The sequence below is a fragment of the Haliaeetus albicilla genome, chromosome 3 (assembly GCF_947461875.1).
Source record: "Haliaeetus albicilla chromosome 3, bHalAlb1.1, whole genome shotgun sequence".
Classification (NCBI taxonomy): Eukaryota; Metazoa; Chordata; class Aves; order Accipitriformes; family Accipitridae; genus Haliaeetus; species Haliaeetus albicilla.
Genome location: NC_091485.1, coordinates 4,032,192 through 4,059,150, shown reverse-complemented (window position 1 = coordinate 4,059,150; position 26,959 = coordinate 4,032,192). Strand labels below are relative to the sequence as shown.

Genomic DNA, 26,959 nt, shown 5'->3' with positions numbered 1-26,959 from the left:
CTGATCTCCTGCACCGAGAAACCAGTCTGATTCAGGGAGGTAAGGCTGGGGCCAGATGACGCTGTTAACAGTAATTTCTCTCCTCTAAGTCCTTATTTTGTCCACTAACAAAAATGTAAAACCTATTTGTCCCTTATGTTCACTAAACGTTCTGCCTAAAAAGTGACAGTACACTCCTCTCCTGCCTATGCCCTTCAAAAATACCATTCTCATTCACTTAAAAAAAAGTGTTTTTTTCTAAATTGGGTAGTGTAAAAGTGTGGAAAAGCAAGTAACTAAAATTCCTTTTTGATATTTAGGCAACAAAGTGTTCCCAATATTCCCATTTAAATATGTAACATCCCATTTCAAATACTGAAGTTCTTCTTCAATTTGAAAAAGTTATGACAGCAGATTTTTCTTCATTGCCTTGATGGAGCAGCGTACTTTTTATTTAATAACTGTGCCAAAGTTTTTTTTCAATCAATTTGAATTCATAATATATTTCTAAATTACCAAACCACTGAGAATTTAGAACCTGCTGTGAGGTCAATTTCACAGATGAAGAAAATTAAACAGAAAGGTGCTTTTGTGAAAAACAAAGAATTTAACCTAGTAGTGAATCAGGCAAGAAAATAAAGCAGCTAGTGATGTTGGAGAGAGCAGCTCAAACCACTGGCTCTTTGGACTAATACTTTCAGAGAAATACTGTTTCAATCCTGTTACCACATGCAAGTATTTTACACCCTCAATAGTACCATTTATTCAAGATCAGACGCACAGTGGTAAAAGGATGTTCAGTGAACAATGATGCTATTTGATTCTTGTCAAGAAGCAGCTAAATGTCCTAACTCCATCCCAGTTAGCCAAATTCTCCATCCCACAGTAACTCCCACCCAGTGTGCCCCCTCCAACTCTCTCCTCCCCATCCCAATATCCCTCAATGTCTTCTACATTGCCCAACTATTGTTGTGGCAAATGGCTGGTTCCATGCTACACAGACTGACTAGATTGCAGATTGAGGGAAGAGCTACTGCAGCATTCCTTTGGGCCTCTCTTCTATCCACTTATTTACAAACCTAATTTTAGCAAACTTTTAAGGAACTTAATTATTAAGATTGTATCCCTGTCAAATGAAAGGATAATTGATAACTGGAAGCATGACTGCAACAGTCAAATCTCCTAGGAAATCAGACTAGCACAAAACCTATAAGCCTTCTGTAAGAGCAATTTACTCCCTCTTCCGCCAAGCACTGCCAGCAGTAGCTGAGAAGTGTTAGAAAAATGGTTTGCCCTCTGTAATCAAGTCAGCTTAATGCACTTTTTATCTCAGAGATACATCTTCATACTATATTAGTAGAATGAAACATCATGGAGTTTGTTTACAGAATTTATACATCATCCCGAGGTGCCTCCCTGCATTCTGCTTCTCCCAATTTCCACCATTTTTAATCCACAGCATTCCAGACTTTGGCAGTAGAAAAACTTTAACAACAACTCCAAAGTAGACTAATCCAGTACTCTTACTTCTGGCAGAACTGAAAAACATCACAACTGTATCAGCCTGAATGCAGAAGTAAATGTACTCTGGCCATTCCTTTGGTCTATAATTAAAATTTTAAGGCAAGTGTAAGGACCACATTACACCCTTATCGGGTCAATGGTGAGCACTGCTATGACAAAGAACTTCCATTTCTCCCCAGCTAAGAAACTAACTCTCAGCAAGCACAACAGATATGGAATACATTCTTTCCTCACTGCTGCTGAAATAGCTCTCCCAATTGCTCTCTTACTGTTCCATTACACCCCCCAGAATAACTAATGCATACAGCTGCAAGAGACAGTCAATAATTAGAGCTGGTGTTTTCACATTGTCCTCAACCATTCATAGCTTCCAAGTTGTTCTCCCCCCCCACAGACACCTGTACCATACCCCGCTCAATCAGGGAAATCTAGTTATGAAGAAAATAATGCAGCTTCTAAGACAACGTATTTTGAAATAAGGTGCTAGGAAAAAAACCCAAAACTCTGTGTGTGTGTAAATATATACATGATAGTGAATCGCAGTTTGCAATTCCAGTCAAGGCAAGAATAAACACTCCTACCAGGTAGCTCCTGCATCCTGTGAAAGCCCTGCAGTTCTCTTCCTCCCATTCCCCCCCCAGCGTTTTGATTCGGAGTACGCACATCGTGTGTGTTTCAGGATGGAGGTAAGCCTTCCAGACTGGATTCTCCAGGGAGAACAGCTATCGTTATTCTTGGGGATTAATTTTCAGATTCAGGCCAGTATTAACTAAACTACAGTTGATACCAGCTGAAAGGAAATACTCGAAACTCTGCATTTCACCTGCATGCTTTAACAGAGAGATAAAGAGTTTTTCAAGAACTGGATTTTTCAGCAACAGCCCAGCTAAGAGAAGCATTATTTTCCCTAACGGTTTTCATCTTGTCTCAGCTGGGCCTCTTGGCCTACTGCTCCATGAAGTGGCCTACTATTCTTTGAGCTCTTTTTAAGAACCAGGAGTAGCTGATTTTATAAAATGTCTGGATTTTATTTTTTTTTGAAGTAAAATTCCCCAGGTTTACTATACTGACTTAGACATTGGTGTGTGATGTTTTTGATCTATAAAATTCAGTTTCGAGTCCTACTGAACAGTATTTCTGCCCTCTACATTTAGCCTTAGCTGAAAAGATATGGAAGTTAGTAACTTCCATTATCTGCCACTTGAGCAATTAGCATGTTACTTACATTAGAGAGCTACTGGTCAAAAAAAAAAAAAAAGACCTCACTACCATGATGTGTTAAAACGCTACCTGTTGGCTAATGTTTGTCTAAATACTTGTACCTTTATTAAGAACTGCAGATGGAGAATATATAATTAAAAGTTGAAAGTGTCCTTCAGATCATTAGTAGCTATTTGAAAAGAGCATACAGAACATTAAAAAAATGTCTGAAATGGTCACAATAAACCTTGTGACCAGTTTACTAGTACCACTACCTAAGATCATCATGAATTTAAACTAGGGAAACAAAATAGTTTGGGTACCTAATTAAAGAAGCTCAATTATGAACTCATTCATTTTGAGTCATATGAACTCAAATCAATTTGACAACAGAATTATTAAAACTAACTAAAAATGATCCTTATCTCAGTCATGCAAGATTCATATGAATTCTTCAACATTCTTATTTTCAGAGATATTTTACCCATAACTGATGGACTTAGATTAATTTCAATTCAAGCTCTGGGTTTCAAAAAAAACCCAAGGAAAGAGCACTGTCCTTGCGTACAACAGAATGTTGACGTATTCTAAAGCAAGAATATTTCACTCCCGATACAATTTTTTTTTAAAATGCAAACAGGTTTTTGTCATAAAGGTATCAGCTATACTTACTATTGTGCTAGTTAACATTTATTCCAGTAAGAACTTTACTTTCCCCTATGCTGACATTAAAATAGAACTAATAACAAAAGGTAATTTATTATTTCATTAATGGGCTCTGAAACATCTGCCGCCTCAGACTATTACAGAAGCTGATGAATTATTTTCCTATGTATATGTGAGGGGACACGGGTAAATATCAGCACTCTGCCCAAGATCTACAGTGACTACATGGGATACAAATTTTCTTTAAATGCTGTCTCATAAACGGCTAGTTGTTGTCCACTTGTAGACTGTTTCCTTGCTGTGCACATTCAAATTCTTCAAGAAGGTATCAGCCCTGTCCACAAATGCATGAGTGCTGCTACATTCTGCATCAGATTTTACAAAATCACTTTTTCTAACACTGTGCTGGTTTGAAGTAGAAACATCAAAAGTTTGTAACAGAGAATGAAATCTGCTTTGCATTGTTTCAGCAAGGCTGAGGGGAAAAGCAAGCTAATGTTCTAGCCATTTCTCTTTTCTTCTGTCAGATTCCTAGAAGCACTGCTTGTCAGCCCTTCCAACCAATCAGCCAAATCATCATCAGAAATTCAGCAAAAAAATCTATCAGTACAGGTCACAACAAAGAGTAACTTGAGTGTGGTGCTTCCTTTTAACTTCATATAGAAGCTCATTAGATCAAAAAATTTATAAGAAAGTTTATAGATCTTAACGATGGCAGAAAAATTTTCCAAGTGTAACTTTTGAGTATCAGCCTAATGACATAGGCTTTAATTAGGACACAATTTAAAGAAAACACTAAGCAGCACGGCATTTCAGTTGAACACAATTATCTTCAAATACACATGGGCTTATTTTCCTGCTAAATGAAACTACCAGAAGACAGCAGCTAAAGCAACAGATTTCTATTCAGTTTGTTTATACAAGTCATCTCAAATTGTGGAGCAGAGCTGATAGCTTCCCTTCCCTTTTCCTTTCCATCCATAACCTTTTTTTTGAAACTAGATTACAAACATTTCCTTTGTAACTCTCAAACTGAGTGAGAAAGCCCAATGTTTAGTCTGTGTAGTTACTACCTGTCATTCCAGTGGCATCTTTATCTATTTAGAGTTTACAGTTGCTTCAACAAATAGCAATTCCAAAAGCAAGCTTCTAGTTGTATGAGTGATACAAGCAGGTTTTATAGTTCTGCTGACTTTGTATTCACAGTACAGATTAAAAAAATATGTTCTTAAAATTTAGTAGGTCTAGCAACAGGAACACCAGAATTTTAAAGAGTCTAAACAGCAACAATATTACTGCAGGAAAGTAAAGCTTGTAGAAAAGGTGTAGTCTTAACTTGAAAAACTACATTGCTACTGCTGACATAAATAGGCACTAGTTGCAATATTTCTTACATCCAGTTCTTACATCCATCCCTTATATCCAGGTTTGGTTTTTTTCTTCCAGCAAACATCTGATCAAAGGGAATATCTGCTGCAGAAAGCACCAGATGAAGTCACTTGCCAATCTACAGCTGTCCTTCAAAAACCTGAGAAGTTCTAGATACAGCACCGATTATTCCGTTTTCAATTTCCCATCATCTCAGATGTTTGTTTGCACAAAAACTGAATCCATTACATACCTGCAAAACTTGTTCTTCTGAGGATGACACAAATAGATCCATTCATTTTGGTTAACAGTATCAAGTTTTTGGCTTCCAACAGCCAGGAACATACTGTCTAAAAGTCTCACAAACAGCAGCAAGTCCTACCTAGATAAGACCAGTATCTTCTCTCGGTATTTTTATAACGAGGAATTCAAAAGGTACCTCAAGGGTATTAAAGTACCCAGTATCTAGTATCTTGTACATTTTTTTTCTTTCAAATAAAAAGTTATGGTGAGCTGCAGAGTTAAGGTTAAAAAAAAACCCTCTTCACAAATAAGGGTGAAATTGGTAAAAAGTTTTATAAATACAGAAGTTGTAACATTTTTTTATTACACTGTTTCAAAAACAGAGCATCTTCAATGTGACAAGCAATGCTTTAAAACATGATGAACTGAAGCAAAGGGTTATTCCTTATTTTACAAGGATCAGCAAAGCACAACCTACAACCTGCCCAATCTGTTAGAAAGTCATGATTTATACTCAAATATCTGGTAATTCAATTTAAGAAGTGGAAGTCTTCAAGTGTTTTTGTTACTCTGAATGACAACACAGAGCTCTGAAGTCTAACACTCTTTCAGGTACAAATTGAGAAACTATGTACCGTAGTATCTGAGGCTGCAGTCATGAAATCACAATATAAAAAAGGGATATTTACTGCTCAAGTACAGAGAGCTTGTTATAAGAAATAGGGCAAATAAGCGTTATTCTCATAAAGTGGGTACAGCACAGAGGAACAAAATGCACCAACCACCTGACTTTGCTTTGCTGTGTTTGACATAAGGGCTGCTGTTCTCCACTCTAGTCCAGCAGATTACTTCTACAAAACTTAACCTTTACAACTGTATCTCCTGCCACTGAAAAAAATGCTCATGGAAACAAAAGAACAACCACATTTAAAAGATAGGCTAGCAACCTATAAGCATGCTTAGCAACTCTACTTCTATTGCAGATCAGAAATGCAACCTGTGTCTCGTTTTAAACATCCCCTCACATTCTTTAACTTCTAACCTAACAAACCTTAAGGAGAAATGAGTATTGCAGTGATTGCTTAATTTTCCCCAGTCATCTTCAGGTAGATAATTCAAACTACTGAAACTTACTGAAGTTTAGTTGGTTGGGGGTTTTTGGTTGTTTTTTGGGGGGGTGGGGGGGTGGGGGTGGGGACAGGGGGCAGGTTGGGGTTTTTTGCTTTGTTTTTTTTCAAAAGAAACACAAAAACCCCAGTGATTATATTCACTAAAGGACTTGGACTATGCAACTCAACTTTACTTACACTGCACAAAGCATCTCAAATGGTCATTCAAAGCCAATCTATAAGCAAGGACTTTGAATCGATCTATACAAATCTCTAAGCATAGGGGCCTGTTCCTGAATCATATTCAATCTCATACAGGGTAGGATGGGGAGAACTAGAATGAAAAGAATCTGTACATTAGAGATCCCTAGCCTACGTTGCCCTCCGGATGATTAAGTGATACATACATTTCTCTGAAAAAACAAAGTTACTTGAAATTGGCCCACAGAAGAAAGTAATTCTGGCGAAGGCTCTCCTCCCTTTTATATTATAAGAAGGGATCCACAGTCATGCTCCCCTCAGCCCAAGACTATCTAGATCAATTCAAGCACCTCTTTCAGTAGAAGTCATATACTCCCTGAATGGGAAGCACTGACAACCCAGCTTCAATTTCTGAAGCTGTAATCCTGAACAGAAATGAACGCGATGGTTCATAATGTCAAGAGACCACACAACATGGTCTGTTTGGTATCACTACTTACAGGGAGTCTTCTGCTGCCAAGCATGCATCATAAGATTTTAAATACTCAAAATAGTCCTGATGAGTACAGATGAACCATACTGCCCACTTACTGGTATTTCCCAGGTAGCAGTTCTGTAATCATTGCACTGTTAGCAGCAGGTACAGCACAGCTCAGTTCTAACTCAAGATTAACTTGAGTTACTGTGGTACTGCCACGTTTAAGGAGTTGTAGATCACCTGCAAGGCTGCAAACTCCACCCCATAACAAAAAGCAGTGTAAGATTCAAGCTACAAATGCATCTTCCTCAACCAAAGCTCAGCAAAATACTTTAGCTGCTCAGCTGCAAGATTATGAAGATTGGAATCCCAATTATTTTAAGTTGACTTGAAAAGTATGAAGCACGACTGAATGTATTACTCTAAGTTCATCTGGCACTGAACGAAAGAAGCTAGCATACAAAAAGGTACCAGGTAAGTATAAGGGGTCTAAAGAAAAAAAAAAAAACAGCAAGGAAAGCACTACACCCTGCAACACCATAAAGGCCATAGCGGAGGGAAACAGTCGACAATGCTTATCAATCCACTCTCACATTGAAAAACAAAATCTAAACACAAGAGGCCTGTTATACCACTGCCATCTCTAAATTCTTCGCTTAACGTTTTTGTCTGCATTTGAAACCATTAAGCTGGAACTGAAGGGGGGGGGGGGGGGAACCTTTGACTCCAGCACTACAGACTAGGATGACTAACTGCTTGCTCTTTACCCATAAAATCCCATGACAAAATTAGACCCTTTAAGAAGGCAAGTCAAGCTATATATATCTAGCTATAAAGCTCAATCATGAAATAAAAGTGCACTGAACATATAATATTCTCTCAACATGCTAAGAAACCACAAACAATTATAACCAGATGTGTGAGTGTAAGGATATGAATATTGTTTATACAGCTGTAGAAAATAAGGAACGCAAGACAGCAACACCATCAATAACAGTGTCTTAATTAAATGCAAGCTGCTGAAACACAGCAGGCCTCCCAGAGTAGCATTTACTTCATAAAACTTTGGATTTAGTGGCAAGATGTTCCCCAATTTAAAGTGGTAAGTTGATACAAACACTATGTAAGAAACTGGGTCATCTAGTATATGCTAAGTGTAGCAATGCTATGTTTTTCCGTAACATCAAAATGAAGGCGAGAGGAGGCTGTCTTGTTTTTCTAGAAAAAGGTCGTATGATCCCCTGCCCACACTTGTTAACAAGTCGCGTAAGAATCTGAACTATCAAAGGCTTTATTTGAAACTTAGTAAGAATCTATTTACACTGTAATCAGTGAGACTGTGGATGAGGCAAAAGCAAAGCAATATGAAAAAAGTATTTCTCTTGTTCACGTCATCCCTGTATTTTTAAGGTCACGTTAATTCTGGAATGTCTACAGGACAGTCTTTATCAAAAGGAGATGAGCGCACCTGAATATTAATTTATGTATACCGAATTCTCTGTTACTGAATAACATAAAAAGCTCTTTTTATCAACCTTCAGTGAGATCAACAGATCAACCAACATTTCTGTTCAAAAACTAGGGAATGGGCAGGGAGGTAGGAGAGGGACACAAGGAGGAAGCAGAGAGGAAAGAGTCAGTCACAGTAGAAGAAGACAGGAAATTATATTAGTCCTCCAAGTTCTGAGAAAAAAGGGTTCCTACAAAGATCTTTCTGTAAATATTTACATTTTCTCTAACAGACAGAATCACATCTACCTATAAATCCTATACAAGTTTCCAGATACAGCTACAGTACACTGAACCTTAAATATTTATACTACTTTAAAACTTACAAAAGTGAAGGGAAAATACTCTTTAGGATGATCCCAAATTTGAGGTGGGCTCTAAAGGGGCATAAGAGCAATTATAAAATACATCTTTGTTACCTACATTAAATGTAAAATAGATGTACATTAATAAAGTGAAAGTTCTTTATTGTGCTTGTGAAGGACAAGTTCTATATCCATCACTTCTCATTTCTGATGTTCATGTAAACCCAATAGCTAGAGTGTAAGTTAAAAGGCGAAAGTCTGAAAAAGTCTTGTTTTCACAGCTCTTTCCTTTTGGTAATGGCAGCTTCAATGCAAGTGACACCCAAACTTCTGCATTTGGAATTTTGAACGATTTAACCAAAAGGACTTGTGGGTTTTAGGAATAACCATGTGAAAGTTTTAATCTTCAAGAAAACGGAATGACACTGGATAAGTACTTATCCATCTCAGGCATAAACTCAGTAACGTTTGTGAGAATATAGATGAAAATAGCAGAGGTTTGGTATGAGTAGTTACAGAATTCCTCCTCTTCAGTTTTCAAAAACAACAGACAATACAAGATTTTGATTCTTAAATTTATTTTTAGCAGGATGTCTGTACTAATGGATGGTGACATCATTAGAAGATAGGTCCATGTCCACCACCTGCAACAGAAGCTAGACAGATGTTAAAGAAAACAATTTAAGAGTTAAAGATGACACTACTTACCCAGAGCAGACTTAATGAAAGTCACCTACTAAGCAGTACAGTTAAATTTTGATGCAGACACAATAGCTCCTATTACTTATCTGTTGTCAAAATTTCCTGTCAAGATTTAATGCATACATTACCTTTAATTTGATGGGAATCATGCACTTCTGTTTAGAAATTACTATTAGATAAACTCTTATTCTTAAAAAAACTACTCATGGGAAGATTAGTTATTCAAAGTTACTTACCTGTAAATTTTCTTCAGAAGATAAAACATCTGCAAATTTAGGTCTAAAGCTCCCATCTAAAGTTTCAAGTTGGCAAGAATTCTCTGGACATTCAAATTCTAATACTGTTAAACCAGGTCAACAGCAGGTAACATTTCTAGATTCCACTAAGAATACAACCACTTGTTTCTTACCACACCTGGGTGTTTGACAAATCAGTAAGGTAGGATCTCAGCAATATTCTCACAGATTGGTGATACTAATTCAGAAAGAAATGAAGACTTGATATGTTACAACTCACAGACAATGTCATACTCAAAACGTCAGTAGCCAGAATTCTAACAAAGGAAACAAGCTTGTCTAGAGCAAATTAATTTCACCAGAAATTAAACCTGAGCAGCAAAACCCAGGGACCAGACAATTCAAGAAATACATTCTCAAAGAATTAAGTGACAGGCCCTTTTCCAGTGCTATTTCAAATGAGAAGCCAAGAAGCAAGGCTCAATCTGAGGTACGGTATTTCCTAAGACTGTAAAAACAAGAGTCCTTGCTTCAGAAAACAAATGCATCTGGCTACAGATATTTGGTGTTTACATCAGAAGATAGCCATTTCTTAAAAATAATAATATAAAAAGATAAACTAAGTCAGCTGGACCTATAGGCAGTATCATGAAGGCATCCTGATCTTACATTTCAAAACTTCAGAACGTTTATCAGCCTTCACTTCCCAAACCAAACTGGTAGTGAGCATAAAGTCACTTCACTCATCTTAACATAAGTTTAGAAGCTTGATCTTAAAGTTCTTGTTCTTTACAATCTCTTGCCTTATAGCTCTTTATTAGTACCCAGGGTTGACACCATCTTGGCTCATAGTTTTTTATTAGTAACCTGCATTTATACGACACCAATCAGTCTAAAAACATTCTAACAGTATACCTCAACATCCTAGGACTTCATCTGTTTAAAACAGTCTGTTACAGATACTGAATACTGTCTCCTGCTTTCTAAAGAAAGACCTCTGAAACCAGTCCAAAACAGGAAGTATGTTGTATTAGAATGCGATCCTTTAACAGTTAAAATAATTCAGCCAAGAAACCCAGTTTTAAGGACCATGACAGCCTGGGAATAAGCAATTGCTTTCTCTTACAGTTACAAACTCTTTGATCTAGTAATATTGGGAAATTAACCTGGGTTTTATTTGTTGAAAACAACAAACAGGTGGAATCTGTTCACAGCTGCGCTCCATTTGTAATCTGATTAATTGAGCTCTCTTTACAGAAGTATACATCCATCTGAAGGACAGTTGCCTTTTGAGCAACTCACTATCCCAGCAGTCTACTATACCTAAACAGGGTCTAATTGCCAGTAATGATCTACAAAAAGAAGTGTCTCAAGACAATCAGTCCTATGCTGGTACTGTGGGAACTTATCCTTCAAACACATTACACACAAAGAGGGAAGGTAAGGCAGGTGATGAAAAGCTTAAGGCTTCCTGTTCTTTTATCTTGCAGGTTCCATTGTGCAGTTGGATCAGCTGCTACTGCAATCAGCACTACTGTGCATACCACCTATCTTACATGAAGTTGGTTGATATTCTTCCCACAGGATAAACACAGTGAAGTTGACAGGAAGAACCTTCATCAATTGCTTTTCTGTGAGGCATAGAGCAAAGGGAGTCAAGAAATAAGAGTAGTCTAGGAATGACACAACTGATCTGAATGACCACTTCAGATACACTGTGAACAGCATTTTCCTGAACAAAGACACCACAAAATCTGAACTCAAGTTCTGAAGTTATAAAAGGGTAAAGAAGCCACAGAGCGAAGAAAATGTTCTTGACGGGCCTATGTGATGAAACCTGAAAAGCAATTAATTTGTGCACCATGTATGCTTATGCTGCAGTTACAGGGCACTGCAACCATTCAGCTATCTCCCCTTGCAGAAGGATGCAGCTTCAGTTCGATTACTGTAATGCTCAAGTTAATGCTGAGCATTATGTCTCAAAGCTGAGACAAGGTATTTGGGAAGCAATGGACATGAAACTATGACCTATTTAGAATACGCCGGATGTTCAACAGGAGGCTTGACAGTATTACATGGTAGGAAAGGAAAACAGATGACTGGTAGTAGCAAAGAACAGAGTAACTTAGGGGATTATTTGCTCATAATGAGCTGTTCACTCTGCATCCTTCTTCTATTAATGATCTGCCCTGTCCTAATAGTGCTAGTGCTGCTTAACAGCCATGTCAGAGGCTGTAGAAGCTAAAACTATATTTTACTGGGCCCAATGGATGTTTGAGTCACGTTAAAAAGTTGTGCTGAAACCAGAAATTAAATTCTTACCCATTAAGTGGGTACGTTCACAAACCTACAACTACCAGAAAGATCATTCTATTCACTAAAAGGGTATTATTAAACAACGTAATACACAACTAAGACTTAAAACAATGAATAAAAAGAACAAGAAAAAAATTTACTCTATGAAGAATTACGTTTGTACCATTCAGGATAAGACTTTCTGTCTGCACTAATGAAACTAAGTCTGTACATGTAATGAAGACTGAATAGGCTAAAAACCAGAAAGAAAAACACTAAAGTGATTACAGTTGTAACATTACCTAATGTTGAGCTGGTTTAATAGATTTAGAACATTAGAACCAAAAGAAATCTTGTTAATAATGTGCTGGAAGCAAAGACCTAACAGCAGCAATTAAATATTTACCTTTGGAGAGAAAAATTGTTTAGGCAAACTAAAAACATTTGCAAGAACAAGCTCTAGTGAAGAATGGACTAAAACAAAACATTACGCACTTCCAGCTTATGTTCTTTCTCTGCAAGGAATTCTTTTTGACATCGGAGAAAGTCCGACAACATTCGAGTTAGCTGTTTTCTATCATCTATTTCAGCTGCCAACCTGCCATTGTAATCCGCCAGCAACATACATGCATCATCTACCATTTTGGAAAGCTGCTCTCCAGATTCCTTATCTAAAAAGCAAGCAGAGAAAACCAAGTAAAGCATGATTTCATTACATACTGTTAAGTTCTCAGAACAGCATTTCAGTTACTGGATCCCCAACCCTCACCTGTTATTCTGTCTAACAGGGACACATCTTGGACCTCTATAGGCAAAGAAGCTATTCTCTGATGAACTGCTGCATCCCCAGAGGCAGCGTTTTCTAGTTCTTGTAATGCTCTAATGAGATCTGTGGTCTGAAAAAAGCATGCAAGATTGGTAACTAGTTTAAATAAACAGATCCTAGTACAAAACAGCATTTCACAATAAGCTTATGGAATCAATTTGATGGTAATTTTAAAAGCATTTATGATATCAGTACTATACCAACATTCTATCCCCTCTCAGATGGAAAACAAAACAAAACCAAGCCATTAATTCTCAGAACAACATTGAAGTGTTCCTAGTTTTAAAGGTCACCTTCCTAAAATAGATTTTTCATTTAAATTCTTGGTATAGGACTACTTATAAAAGTTTTATTTTTGACAGCAGTGATTATTTTACAGTACCTTTTATTTTACTATACATTTTTAAAATTATTTTTCTTGTATTTTTGCTTCACTATCACATCAGACTAGATCACTGCACTTCTTTTGGAAGTAGGGCTGATGTTCATAGAAGCCCAAATGTCTGTTACAGAGAAATGTACTAAATTATGATTATTTGGGGACAGTCATTCCTTGCCATAACAAAAAGCCTTATGAGATGGGGCAGTACCGTAACAAAAAACCCACAAGAATTATAGAAGCTATAACAATGCAAGGTAGACAAGAACTTTTCCCAATCAGTGACTGCAACATTGAGAAGTATTTTATTGATAAATCGATAACAATCTTATTTTAATACATGTGTTACTTGTTACCACCCTGGAAACCAAATGAGAACTCAAAACATTGTAGAAACTAATGCTGAAATCCTGACGTGGACAAAGCTGGATATATAGTTCATACATTTTGGTTTAGCATCAAACTCACTAAAGTTAGAGCGTGCTCCACTTGTAACCTGAAGTACTGCGAAGAAAAGTTTCAGGTATAGTCACCCTCACCCAAACAGTACCTCATTAAAAAGAAAAACAGAGACCATTCAAAAACAAGAGTAACTGAAAAATTCTCTATCAAACCATACGCAAATACAGAATTTTATAAACATGCTTTTACCTGTGGAGGGTCAGTGGGAGAACTTCGAGGTGAACAGTTACTTTCATCAACTTTTATCTGTTCATATGTGCGCTTCCTCACCTTTCTGTCTCCATCTAAATGAAAACAAAACAGAGGAGTCAGGGAAATAACATTTCAAACAAAAGACTCAATCTTCATACACACACAAAATACTTACACAACGCTTGCCTAAGTTGTTCTAATACATCATTTTCATAAACAGACCTTTCTTCCCAGATAGAGAGCACTCGGCCAAGGTGTTTCTTACAACTCTCATCAGACTCACTGTTACAAGGCAAAAAAGCAAAAATCAGCACTAGGGAAAAGTACAGCACTGCTGTATGATTATCTGTCACAGAAGGACCTTGGCATACCTTAGCAATACCAAAGTACCGGAAGTCCAGTAACCTCAGAAAACAAAATCACATTTTAAAGAAAAGAAAGCAAAGACCAGTTCAAGGTGTCTCAGCAAGCACATAAAAAAGCCGCCAACGCCCAGTCCCCTCTTTCTGTTTGCTTGCTCAACCCATAAATCTGTAGGTCTATAACCCTATTACGCAAACACTGCAAATAGGTTTGTGTTGCTTCAACAGCTGCGTACCATGTGAAAATAATTCTGTATCAAGACTCTAGCATCCTCATGCAACAAGATGAATGGCTGCTGGGGAATAACAAATCATGCAACACCAGTAATGAAACATAGCAAACTGCTGTAGCACATAAATACTATAAAGACTGAAAGCAAGTCTTAATTTAAGGCATAGCTAACAGCTTTCTAAGGCAAAACGGACTGAATGCAGATGAATTTACTATGTAACTTCATGCAACGGCATTAAGACTATCCAAGATCTAAAGAAAATTGAACAAATTAAATTAACAAGGCTTCAAGTACAGAAATAGCACAAGGACTAGCTGGGTCAGAAGAGATGAACTGAGGACTTCTCTAAATACCCCTCAAATACAGTATGATGAAGGATGATGAAGGACGGTGCACATAATGGTTTACTGTACCTTGAAACATGCTTAAAAGCCTCCACTATTACTGGAGCAAAGTCTTTCGTAAATTCTGGTCCTTTCCTTTTGCTGTTCTGTATGACATCATTGGCCAGGTACAGGAATGTCAGCTTCCTATTTGGTTTTGCTAATAAAAAGAGTGATAAACAAGAATTATTAGAAATTTTAGTTCCTCCAACTAATACCTATTTATCCATATTTATACTAAACACAAAAAACCCAGATCAAATGTGTTTTTCCTATTCTCATTACTGCCTACAACATTTCAGTCTGATTTTGTATTTAAAAACGTGAAAAGACTTTGGTCACCCAGTGGCTTTTCTCTCCCTTCTGCTGTAACTCTTTGCTCAGATTCTTCCTCCTTCATAATATGACATAAGCTCCCTCTAGCACCACCTCCAAAAATAAACAGGAAAAAAAAGAAAGATACTCCAAAGTGTTCTTCAGCCCCCAACTATTTCCAGGTGTTTTCCTGAGCCTTATGTGATTTGTCCATTTGGTAGTCTTCATAGATTTGTTCAAAGTACTTCAGCTTCCCTTTGAGCCTGCATAAAATTCTTATACCCATGAAGCCCTCTGACAAGGACCTTCACAGATCCACAATCACTCATGTGAAGAACCTCTTCCTTTTGATTTGAATTTCACTCAGTCTTACATAACCACCCCTCATTCTCATATTTGAGCAAACTGAACAGTCAATCTCTCCATATCACCATGATACTCCCCTCCCTCATCTCCTAATCATTAAAACACTCATGTGCCTGCAGCTGTAACATCAAGAAAACGTTTTAAAAAAATCACTTTCAGGCTTCTGCAATGTATCTCTTCTCCAAGCATCTTAAGCATTCTACCCCATTCCCATTAACATGTAATAGATTACAAGCTTCATATTTACAAGTTGCTTTTGAAAATCTCTTCCATGTTTTCTAAGTGTTCCTACTTAGGTATTTTCATTTACCACCACACTTCATCTAATCTTCGTAAGTCTACATGTTTCTCAGAGCTGCAACTCTTATTGTAAGCCTTCCAACCTTGTGTTAACACCAGAAAAAACTTCCAATATCCATTATCACCATACAGTCTCAGTATGTATGCTGTGACTTTAAAAAGAGGTTTCTCTTGAGAGACAGGATTTAAGTTTTTTCTGCTCTCTCGAGGAAAGCAGCACTGTGGTAAAGCCAATCTAGAATTTCTTAAAACTCATGCTTAGCTCCCAGTATGATGTGATTTTGTTAATTTCCACTGAAACCTCTCAAACATACAGAATCAGCACCCTTACATACAAACAGAAAATTCAATGTTGATATGCTTCCATTCTAAGGAATCATTTTTGAGAATAAATTCTGCACTATAGAAATACTCCTCTGAAGGATTTCTCCTCAGAGTACTGAATTTTTCCCATCCTCTTGCACAGACATATCCAACAAGTCAAGAGAGTTCTGGATTAAGTGGAGGGGGAGGGGGGAAACCTCTGCATTAAAAGTAAAAATGCACCTATCTCTTAGAATCAAGGAAAACTAAAAAAGGGCAAAAAAGAATTAGTTTGGAAGTGCTCCACACAAGGTGGATCTATTAAAAGTCTGCTCCAAACAGTGAGGTCACTACATGCAGACACCCAGGAAATTCATCTATTTGGGTCAAAAGCTGGCTAAACTAAAATGTAGATTTTATAAACTTATGCTACTTAATTTCTATATTAAAAACTAACTGACAATATAGCAACACGTCTCCTACCTATGTTTCAAGTAAATCATAGTTCTGTCACATAGAAAGCTTTGAATTATTCAAAGAGAGAATCTTAAAAAAAAAAAAGTCTTGTCTCACGGGCGCATGAAAACTAACTAGCACTGACCAAAGCTGACCATGCCTGCCTCCCCCATTTCTTAAATAAGCCCAGAATTAGGACTCAAAATCTAATGAAGCAGACTGTTCCCCATTCCACATCCTCTGAACTGCATGCACAATAGGTCCTTGTCTGTCCACTTCACAGAAAGAAAAGTCATGTTTTAATCCTCAGTGATGCAACTCATTTGTGACAGACCTCAGCTTCCTTGTTTGCAGCAAGTAACCAGATCAACTGAGCTGGTAAAGACAGGAGATGTATGCAGTGCCATGAAGTCAGGTGATGTTGACTGTCACAAAGTCTAGACTTGATCTATTCACTACAGTATACCACGTTTGGAAAAAGCATGCTAAAAATCCAGAAAGTCACTTTCAAGCTTTCTTCTAGTATCACCTTTCCAGCTTCCTACTACAATTCAACAGAACCAAAGCTGCATATAATGAACAAAAATCATCAAAACGCTATTAAGCTATCTGTGGCTTTGGTTAGAAATTCAACTAATATTCTACCCTTACGTTTACAAAGAACATTGTGAAGTAATATTTAATTCCAAAGTTCCGAAGCTAAAAATTATGCCTACTCTCAAGAAGCTGTCCCCTTCACTTCACCAATCTTCAGTAGTTACATCCCGGCCTACTACCGCTCTGCCTTACACATGAGACTAAAGGGCAACATAACCTTTAGCAACTGAGGCTGACAACTCTGAGCTGAAAAAACACAAAGTGTTCTATTGCTGCTGTGACTGTAAATTAGCTATTGAAGTCTGAAATACAAAATTCCAGACCAGATAGATCTGTTCTGAAAAATTTATCTGTTTAAAGCATCTCTCTTCAGTACCAGTGACGCTAACTTTTCAGCCCCGTGCTTTGATGTATCTCAGAACACCAAAATGGATCAAAGAACAGTTAAGACTATTTAAAAAAGCATCCTCAACATGTGGCAAGGCTATTAGCAAAAGCAGTCTTACTGTCAGAAGAAAATGAAAGCCCACAGTACCTCTGGTACACTAACAGTACAGTCTGCAAACACAAAACTGCTAAGAAAGCATCCATGTTGGACTGAATCATCTTTTCAGAAGCTCTGTGCAGTGTTCACATAACTCCTCTGCTTGTTTCAGTTCAATTTACCATTTACCCACCAAAGCAGCTCCCTGAAGCGCTGGATTCTGAAATATTTTAACATGTCAATGGTGCTGGTTGGTGTAAGGGCCATACTAAGCAGATTACTCTTAAAGCATCCACAATGAGACTAACTGGGATTGGCACCTCGCAACTGAAACCAAGTGTGTCCTAAAAAAAAATATGTATCTGACATATTTAAGTGCCAATGAATACTCTGCAGCATCATCAGGCATCTATGGTGGAGAGACTTGACATCTTCATTATCAAGTCTTAAATTCTTTGGCATACTTGTTAGCCTGGCCTGGGTATTCCTGGTTCTCTGCCAGTCCAATATAGATGCCCTGACATAGTATGCTTGAGTCCATAATACTTAGAGAACTCTGACAAGCCACCACATTAGTGCAAGAAACTCTAGTATTTTACCTTGGAAGGCAGTAAGCATGTTATTTTCACTGAGGTTAACTCTGGCAATCAAAGCCAGCATAATCACCCATATTTGTCTTCTCCAGGTTTACCTCCTGGCATTGGAAACTGAGGTCTCATGAAGATTGCTAGAAACATGTCCACTAGTTTCATGCTGTTCCACACCTCTTCCCTAGAGCTGAGAGATACTTGACATCTTAGACATAAAGGAAGAAACTACAGAGAAACATAGAAGCATAAGAGATTTCACTTACATCCCACTACAAGTACATAGACTATTGACCCATCTGAAAATGTTACATCAGGCTTTAACCTTCTACAGGCTGGCTCTGCTATGCCAACTGACCTCAAATGAAAGTATCATTTAACAAGAGGTTTTGAGAAAATGAGCATCAGTAGGTTAAAACCCCGCAACAGTTATCAGCACTAACCAGTTTCCTTTTTACTGAAGTTCTCCAATATGGATTCAAATAGATTTGGCTCAATTGCTTTTGAATTACATTAGTCTACATATATGCAGCAGAGTATATGAGTGTCAGCACTTCTCCCAAAATCCCTGGGACACTTGCTGTGTCATAGCATGCTTCATATCTTTGCAAAAGAAGTTACATGACATCTTTGTAAACACCTGACAAGCTTTTAAGCTTTTTATTACAAGACCCAACTCATCCTTTTTAAGTCAAGCAGCACTGAAACTTGAGTGCAAGATCACTGACCCTTCACAGTGATAGCTAACCTGAGTTTTTATGCAAGCTGATTAAGTGCAGCATCTTTGGTAACATAACTGAAAGCGTATCTGTAAAAAGTCACTTGAGAGGCTACCACCAGAAAGGACAATTCAAAGATAATAAAACCATAAAAGGCATGTGGTACAATGAGCACTTAATCTTAAAATTAATAACCTTCTGTTAAGAAAAAGTTAAACTAAGGGTTCAACATTGCAGTCACCTGATTCTCCTGGTGAATTTTACCAAGGTTTGAGAACTGCTGTCTCCTTTTCAGAGAGGGGAACTGCCCACAGAATGTGTGTTCAAGGTTTGAGGGTCCAAGTATCTTGACTTTGAGTTTGGAGGCTAGCAGACAAAGGGAACACAGCATACAGCCACTGCTGGGAAAGAGGCCATCAGCATCAAATTACCAGAGACACGAGAAAGCTGGTCACAAACCAAGGAAACCATTTCAACATGATTACTCTGTAGAAGCTTCTCACCACACTTAGTGTATCCTGAATTACCTAAACATGTGAAACAAACCAATTCCTTTCACTGCATCACCTGGCTGGTACAATGCCAAGATGGGTATGAATCGACAGCAATAACAACAGTTTTAGGATAGGAAAAAGACACTGCACTTAAGTATTCAGAACCAGAATGATGAAAGACAGGCAGGTACAGGCAAGATAGCAGGACACAAGTAGTACAGCAATAAATGAATATAGATTTGTACACACTGCATTCTTTCAAGACTCAAAGAGTCAATGAGTCAGGTTGGATTACACAATCCAAGTGTGACTACTTTAAGTGAAAGATTCTTATATTGCTAATCTGTTGCTCCTGACTGTAGGTCATTTTGTAAATCTCTAACTTGACTCAACAACTCGCATTCATCTGAAGTTTTTCCCGCTGTTGGTTGATCTCCAAACCTTTCTGCATAGATGAGAAGATTCATGTGGATAAGCAGGAAGGTACCCACAAGCACCTCCATCTTAAGTATATTACTGGCCTCCTCAAGAACACCTACTAACCAGTAAAATCAGTAAGCCATAGTTTTGTTTCTTTTAAATAAAACAAAACCTAATTTATTCTCTCAAATGTATCACACTGGCCCATGACACTATACCACCATTAAGTAAAATAATCTTACAACCACCAGCAGAAAAAGATTCCTTCTCTTTGTAGAAAAACTACACTACATAGTACAGAAAAGAATTGCTTTAAATCAGGAACTGGTTTCCTGAAATGCACTTCACATCTGCAGGGCAATATATTTCCACCACTTTTGGCTGTGGTTCTGCTCCAAAGCAGTTGACTGAATATCAGAGTAATTCAGATGTAGTACATCTTTCAATTCTGGCTTCAATGCTGCTAGGCCTTCTAAACTTGCCTACTAAGATCCTCTATCTTCCAATTTTCAGCAGCACTGAGCAACTGCCACAGCAGCCACTAGCTTCAGAAAAATGTACTGCATCAATGCCAACAGCTATAATGAGTGAGGACCCAAACACTAGCATACGTCCCAGCAGCAGAAGTTGTAGACAGCCATAAATAAGCAAAAATAGTTGCATTTTATACCACTGAATGTCTTCAACACCCAAAACCAAAAAAAAGTTCAAGCATAATAAAATGGAACAGCAGGTAAACTGGCAGAGTGGAGCGCTAAAAATACATCCCTCTGTAGCAGCCCAGATGCACTTATGCAATTGTAGCTGCCTTAAAGAAAACATACAATGGCTCTGCTAACCCGGATAAGCTTTGCAGTGAAGACAACAATCCCTGTGACACCGGTGGGGTGACAGATGAGAGCTAGAACAAGAGGACAAGTGACTAAGGGGCGGGGAGGATGTTGTGTTCTTCACCATCAGTTTCTGAGACTGACTAATCTATGAGATGCCATGTCAGGCTCTGAGGAAACAGATACCTGAATCTGAAATAAGGTTTAAAGACACAACACGACAACTATTAAAATATCACTAGGACATAAACACCTAACAAGTGACAGAGCTGGACCTGGAAAACCTAACAGAAAATGAGCTGACAGGAAGATACTACAGACAACTAACTGGAGCTTGAAATAAAAATTACCATATTACCAAACTCAAACATTTAGTAATTTTTTTTTTCCTTTTAAAAAGAACACACTTTAACCCAGTACAGCAAATAGCACATGAAGCCTACTGAGCAAGCACTTACCATTCACCCTTGAAGGCTGATGCTTTGAATTATGGAATTGAAATTTTTCATTTCAAAACAAAACACACAAACAACAAACCCCTACAGTTGCAGAGAATCCTGAAACCAGGGAGCAAGAGATGTATGCAAGAGAACATACCTGATTTGCAAATAACAGAAAATAAGTCTCAACAGCCTCCATCTCAGAAGAGCCTCTTCAAGGGGGTTCCTAAGGGTTTTCTCAGCAGCCACTCAGTGGCTGCAGGCTTACACAACAAAATTGTGTGTGTAATGCCACTACTTAAGTTTAAAAAAAACCCCGTAAGTCAATCTCTTTATGGATACACAAAATTAAATAGTTTTAACGGGCCCACCATTGCATTTTGGGAATGAGTCATGTAGTCACATTACAGTTAATTAATTACTACTACTTAACTACTGAGTCAGCTTATGTCTACTAAGTTATTAACTATTTAACTTTGGGTGTTACATTTCATACATCTGAAATCTAGCTGAAGCAGGATTGTTTTCCTCAATGCACACCTTTCAAGCCTTTACAAAATTCTCCCTAACCCCCAATCAAAAGGTCTCTGTAAAATAATTAGGTTATGTGGCCACATTATCACAAAAGTTAATCCACACAAGTTACTCTGAAGCAATCATGAAGCTGCCATATCACAAGTACAAAAAAAAAAAAAGCTACACTTCTCTAGAATAAAAATCCAAGCTGCACGAGAATCACATTATTAAGACATTTACTACAAATGAAGTACTGAAAGAGCAGCCTCCCCACCAAATTATTTATTCCATAAATCAACTATGACATTCAAAAGAACGCAGACTCATCATCAGCATAAGCCAGCGCTAACACAGGCTGTGGCCTAAAGGGACAATACTATCCTCAGTCTCCTTTGCGGCAGTACCAGCTTTCCATCAGGGGACTCATCTATTTCAAAACTAATTATTGGTTTTGCTGGATTTTCAGCAGCAGCACAGTACAAGACATTGTCAGCAAAAAAAACACCAGAATAATTAAAGACATATTTAACCAACAGCAGAGTGGAAAAGGAGCTGTTCTGTTGTCACTGTAGACCTCTGCTTATCTGTCAAAACAGGAGAAATCTTTGTTATTTCGTTACAGTTGTCATTTAAATTAAAGGCATTCTAGTCATCTTTTCTCATCATTTTACTCATCAATGAACAAAAGATCAATGAACTACAGAATCTATTCTCCACTAATCATAGTAACAGATTACTAACATACATACACTGAAATCTGGAGTACTTTGAGTAACACATGAATGGTTTTGCACAGATGCAGAATCAGGAATACTTAATACCCCAGGCAGAGCACCAGCTCTGCCACAGCCCTACACTAGTGGCACAGTTCATCCATACTTTTTTCATTAGCACATATTTGAGGTCAGTCATTAAACAGCACATCTCTACACTCAGCCTCTTGAAGCATATTATATGCAACTCCTTATCATAATTTCATCAAACTACTGGTTGTATAAAATAACATCCTTTCCTTAAATATTTGTGATGTTACTAGAAGCGTCTGGACAATTCAGAGTTATCAGGACTTTCACAATACAGTCAATTCCAGAATACCTTATACTAGCTTCCCTCCAATTTTTTATTACTTCTAAGAATGACCCTATGAATTTTACATGCCACTATTTTAAGAACTACATATAAAAGTGATGGTAGTATTAGGGAAAAAGCATATATGCATTCTCCTTCAGTAATCACGAGTTACAACAACTGCCTGAATACAACTTTAGCAACACTGGAGTACAGCAAGACAAATCCAGTGTTACGTAACTGCCCCAAGTTATGACAAAGATGTGCAAGTTTTGTTTACATCTAAGTGCAAGAATTAACCAAGAGAATCAATGGAAGCTCAACTGTAGAAAACCTGTAGATGAAGGTGTATGGAACCAGTGATCTGTAGAGATGCCCTAATATGGGACCTAAACACTATCAGTGAATGAAAGTATACAGAAAGGGACTAAGATTTTATGTTACCTAAGTTATACGCACACTTGAAAAGCTGCCTCTCCACCTCTACTACTCCAACGTGATATAAAGACAATGACTATTTTAAAAATAAAAGAATCAGAACCAAACATTCAGGAACAAAAGAGCTGTGATCCTAGCACTTGTTTTCACGAATAACTAAAGACATCTTCAGAAAGGTTCATGCAAGCTGATCTGACACAAAACTGAAAGCATCCAGAAAAAACGTAGTATTACACTGTTCTGTGTGCAACTCGGTTATACAATGTTCCATGAGCCTGAAAGGGAGTAGGCTGGAAGGAAGGTCTGGAGACAGAGGTGACAACAAAAAACGGATACAATGAAAGGAAATAAATTTTAGAAAGGCAAGGTTCAAGTTTCAGATCCAGGACACTACTGGCTAGCAATAGCAGCAGACAATGCCAATAATTTTTTGTGTCTGTATTCCCCAAATAGAGATCATTTTCCTCTCAGGTAGGAGGGAAATCATGTTTCTACAGCTTGGATGGTGGGCAAGTCAGGAGCCTTAAACTTACTCTATTTATGGCCTCATTGCCAGCATTCTGCTTTGTGATGTTTTATGCAAGTCACTTCACCACAGCATACTGGTTTTCCTTCTCGTTTTCCACATGCTGTCTGCTTTGACCACCAAATCCACCCTTTGAGGATTAGGGACCATCTTAAAATTCTGTGCTGCTATTAGCAAAAAGTTAGTGCCAGCCAAAAGTAAGCTAACATTTATGAAGCTTAGGTACTATTACCAGAGATGGAAAATTAAAATACATCCTGCCTATATTAACTACACCAGCTTCAAATGAAGTGGTAGAGGAACATAGGGAAGAAAAAACACTTCACATAAGCCTTAAAAGCCCAGAAGAAAAGGTACAGGACATTGAAAGCAATTAGGCTACTCTACCGGAAGCAGCCTATCACATACTTTCCACAGACCCTTGAAGGCTGGCTTCTGAAAAGAGGTCACCAGAAAAATCTTACTTGGAAGCAGCAAAAGCTAGACGACAGCTTCAACAAACTGAAGATAAAACCAATTGCAGCAGCTATGCTCATCCGAAGCTCCTAAGCTACGCCCTCAGAACAGGCTTAAAAGTGGAAGCCAGACATTGAAAGCTGAGAAAAAGCAAAGCATTCCCAGGAGTTCTTAAGATGATCATTATCCTTGTCTCTCAATACCACCTTCAAATATATAGCCCATTTCATTTCTCCAATTAGTCCAACAGCACAAGAAAATTATGGTAATACTAAAGTTAAGGACTGACCACTAATGTTATAGATTATTATGAACTGGTATTGCGCATGTTAACTAAGACGAGCAACCAAAACTCTGGCTCTGTACCAGTTAGTTTAAGATACCTTTCTGATAGCATTCAGAACACCAAACATTCAAGTTGTTTGTTTAGAAGGCCCAGAAATGTAAAATGTTTCAGACACAGCTGGGAGATCCATTCATTTGTCCTCAGAACAAGAAAGCAAGCTTGCAACAAACACTTAGTGAAAATGTGTTTATTTCACAAGATGAAATATGCCACCAAAATGTCTTTCTTTAGGGAACAGAAAAAAATAATTTAACTCATGCCTGAAAGTTCAAAAGATAACATTTCACACAAAAAGCATATATTAAACAAAAACACAGTAGCCATGTGAAAAGCTACACAGTTTATAGGAACATATTTCCATACTATATTGTGAAGTTTTGTATAATTCATACTCAAGATTTTTATTTTAAGAGTAGTTCAATCCATTTGCTGTGAAGTTATGCCCCCTAACCAAGAGGTAGTTGTGATCCAGCCATGCACTCTTTGTATTCCATTACACATCATTTCTGCCAGTTGACTATTCCTCTTAGTTGCATGAAACTAAGAGATTGCTTTCTCTTTCCTAAATCCTGTAATGGCTTAATGCTGTTTCTCCTCTCAGCTTGAAAACCTAGCCTTCCACTTTTCCCATTAAAGATCCACATATTAATGGGGCTCCAAAGGAAGCTATTGGAATACAATAACACTTTCTAGAGCAAGGTAGAGTTCTAGCAAGTGATTTTTCTTTTTCTTAAATGAGTCAACTTAAGATAAAGTTATTTGCCAGTCAGATGAAATAAACCTTCACATGCCATTTTGGCCTTTCAGTCCCTGAGCCACTGCCTATAGCTTCAAGTTCTTTCCTGTTAAAAGGAAAGCCACGTAAGAATCTAAGTCTGCAGGCTCAACATCAAATACTCCATACAGCTAAAGAAACACACATCTTTATTACGCCAACATCGGTATTAGCCATCTGCAAAAACAGTAAGTAAAAACCACTTTAGACACATTAAATTGCTCTTCCCCCTGAGTATTCCCCTCCTCAGCTTCCCTAAAAGAATAGTTGCTGGCACAAGTGGACAAAGCCACCGCGTCAGGAAACTTGAACAGTATTACAGCTAACTATTGCTATAGATGATGAAAGACTACCTAAAAAGGATCGTCTTGGAAGAGCCGTACCTGCCAGTATTAAAACAAAAAGCACTAAACCCCGTGCTTTCCGCCTTCCCTCCCTTTTCCCACTTTCCTCTCTCCTTCCGCAAAAAAGGGGAGTAAAACGTGAGAACGAGCCTCCTCAGAAGCATCTCCCTGAGGGAGGAAGGCGGAACGGGAGAGAGAAGAAAGCAGCCAGGGGAGTGGGAGAAAAAAAAGAAGAAGGAGAAGCACCCCCCAGCCCGCAATAACCAAGAAACTGACACCCGGGGTTTAACACTTGCCCCAGCAGCTCCGTTCTCCCCAGGCACCGGGCCGGGCCGGCCGGGCCTCCCTCCCTCCTTCACCGGCTCGACAGGCCGAGGAGCCCTACGATCCTCCCCTCAGCAGCCGCACACCCGAGGGCGGCCTCCTCCCACCACGGCCGCCGCCGCCGCCCCCAAGGCAGGCCCTACCCGGCACCCGAGGGCGGGAAAAGGCCCGGCGGCGGCGGCCGTGCCAAGCCTCACCTTTTCGCAGCTCCCGCTCCCACACGCTGACGATGAGCGCCGAGTGCTTGCGGTGGTGGATGAGCCACAGGCTCAGGGTCTGCACGCTCTGCTGCGAGTTGCTCAGCTCCGAGAGCTTCCGCTCCAGCGCCGCCTCAGAGAACGCCGACATCGCCGGGCCGCGCTCGGCTCGGCCCCCCCGCCGCCGCTTCCTCCTCCTCCTCCTCGTCGTCCACCGACCCGGCTCGGCCGCGCTCAGTCCCCGCCTCTCCGCCCCAGCAGGGGAGGAGCCGGGCGGGCCCCGTCCCGTCCCTTCCCGCCTCGCCGGCCGCCACTTCCGCGCACCCGGACAGCCCGGCGCTGACAAAATGGCGGCGGCCGAACCTCCCGGAGAGCCGCCTCGCCCCGCCCCCCTTCTCCTCCTGCCCTCACTTCCGGCAGGGGCCCAGAACGAGGCGGAGCGGGGTGGGGCCCCGCCAGCGCCCGCCGTCCTCGCGCCTCTCCCAGCAGCCTTCGCGCGGCTCTCCCTTTCTCAGGGCTCCGCTCGCCTCAGGCGGCGGGAGGGCTGCCCTCCTCAGGTTTTCCTCAGGTTTTCCTCAGGTTTTCCTCAGGTTTTCCTCAGGTTTTCCTCAGGTTTTCCTCAGGTTTTCCTCAGGTTTTCCTCAGGTTTTCCTCAGGTTTTCCTCAGGTTTTCCTCAGGTTTTCCTCAGGTTTTCCTCAGGCTTCCCTCGCTAGCCCGCCTCACTCCAGGTGGCCACACGCCCGAAAGCCTGTGTGTGCCAGCCGTGCCTTACCAAGGGCCTTTGGAGAGATTTCCCAGTAAGCTCTGGGAGGCTGTAGGGTGCGGTGAGGGAAAGCAAGAGTTAGGGGCCGTTACTGCAAAAGGCCAGATATGTCAGCGTTTTGCCCTGGGAAATAATGTGAAAACCCAGACACAAAAAAGGCCCCAAGGCAACCCGGGCCTGCCAGTGTCTTTCACCTAGCAGGTTAAGGAACTTACTGTGAGCCAAGGTGCACGGTACTTCAT

General features: G+C 39.2%; 1 protein-coding gene across 3 annotated transcripts in view; it reads right to left on the bottom strand.

Annotated features, from left to right (window-relative positions):
* Positions 1–26,345, bottom strand: part of RPRD1A (regulation of nuclear pre-mRNA domain containing 1A) — a 46,566-nt gene extending 20,221 nt beyond the window's left edge. Inside the window, exons 1-7 of one of the 3 annotated variants that reach the window (XM_069778706.1) lie at positions 25,954–26,345; positions 14,683–14,812; positions 13,850–13,956; positions 13,672–13,766; positions 12,585–12,711; positions 12,311–12,486; positions 9,144–9,238 (exon numbers count right to left, since the gene is read on the bottom strand). In XM_069778706.1, coding sequence (XP_069634807.1) covers positions 9,182–9,238; positions 12,311–12,486; positions 12,585–12,711; positions 13,672–13,766; positions 13,850–13,956; positions 14,683–14,812; positions 25,954–26,104 — 843 coding nt within the window. In that variant the 5' untranslated portion in view covers positions 26,105–26,345 and the 3' untranslated portion in view covers positions 9,144–9,181. Of the gene's footprint in view, positions 1–9,143; positions 9,239–12,310; positions 12,487–12,584; positions 12,712–13,671; positions 13,767–13,849; positions 13,957–14,682; positions 14,813–25,953 lie in introns of those variants that run through there. The other 2 variants (XM_069778707.1, XM_069778705.1) reach the window with 2 other exon arrangements.
* Between the last annotated feature and the right edge of the window lie 614 nt (positions 26,346–26,959).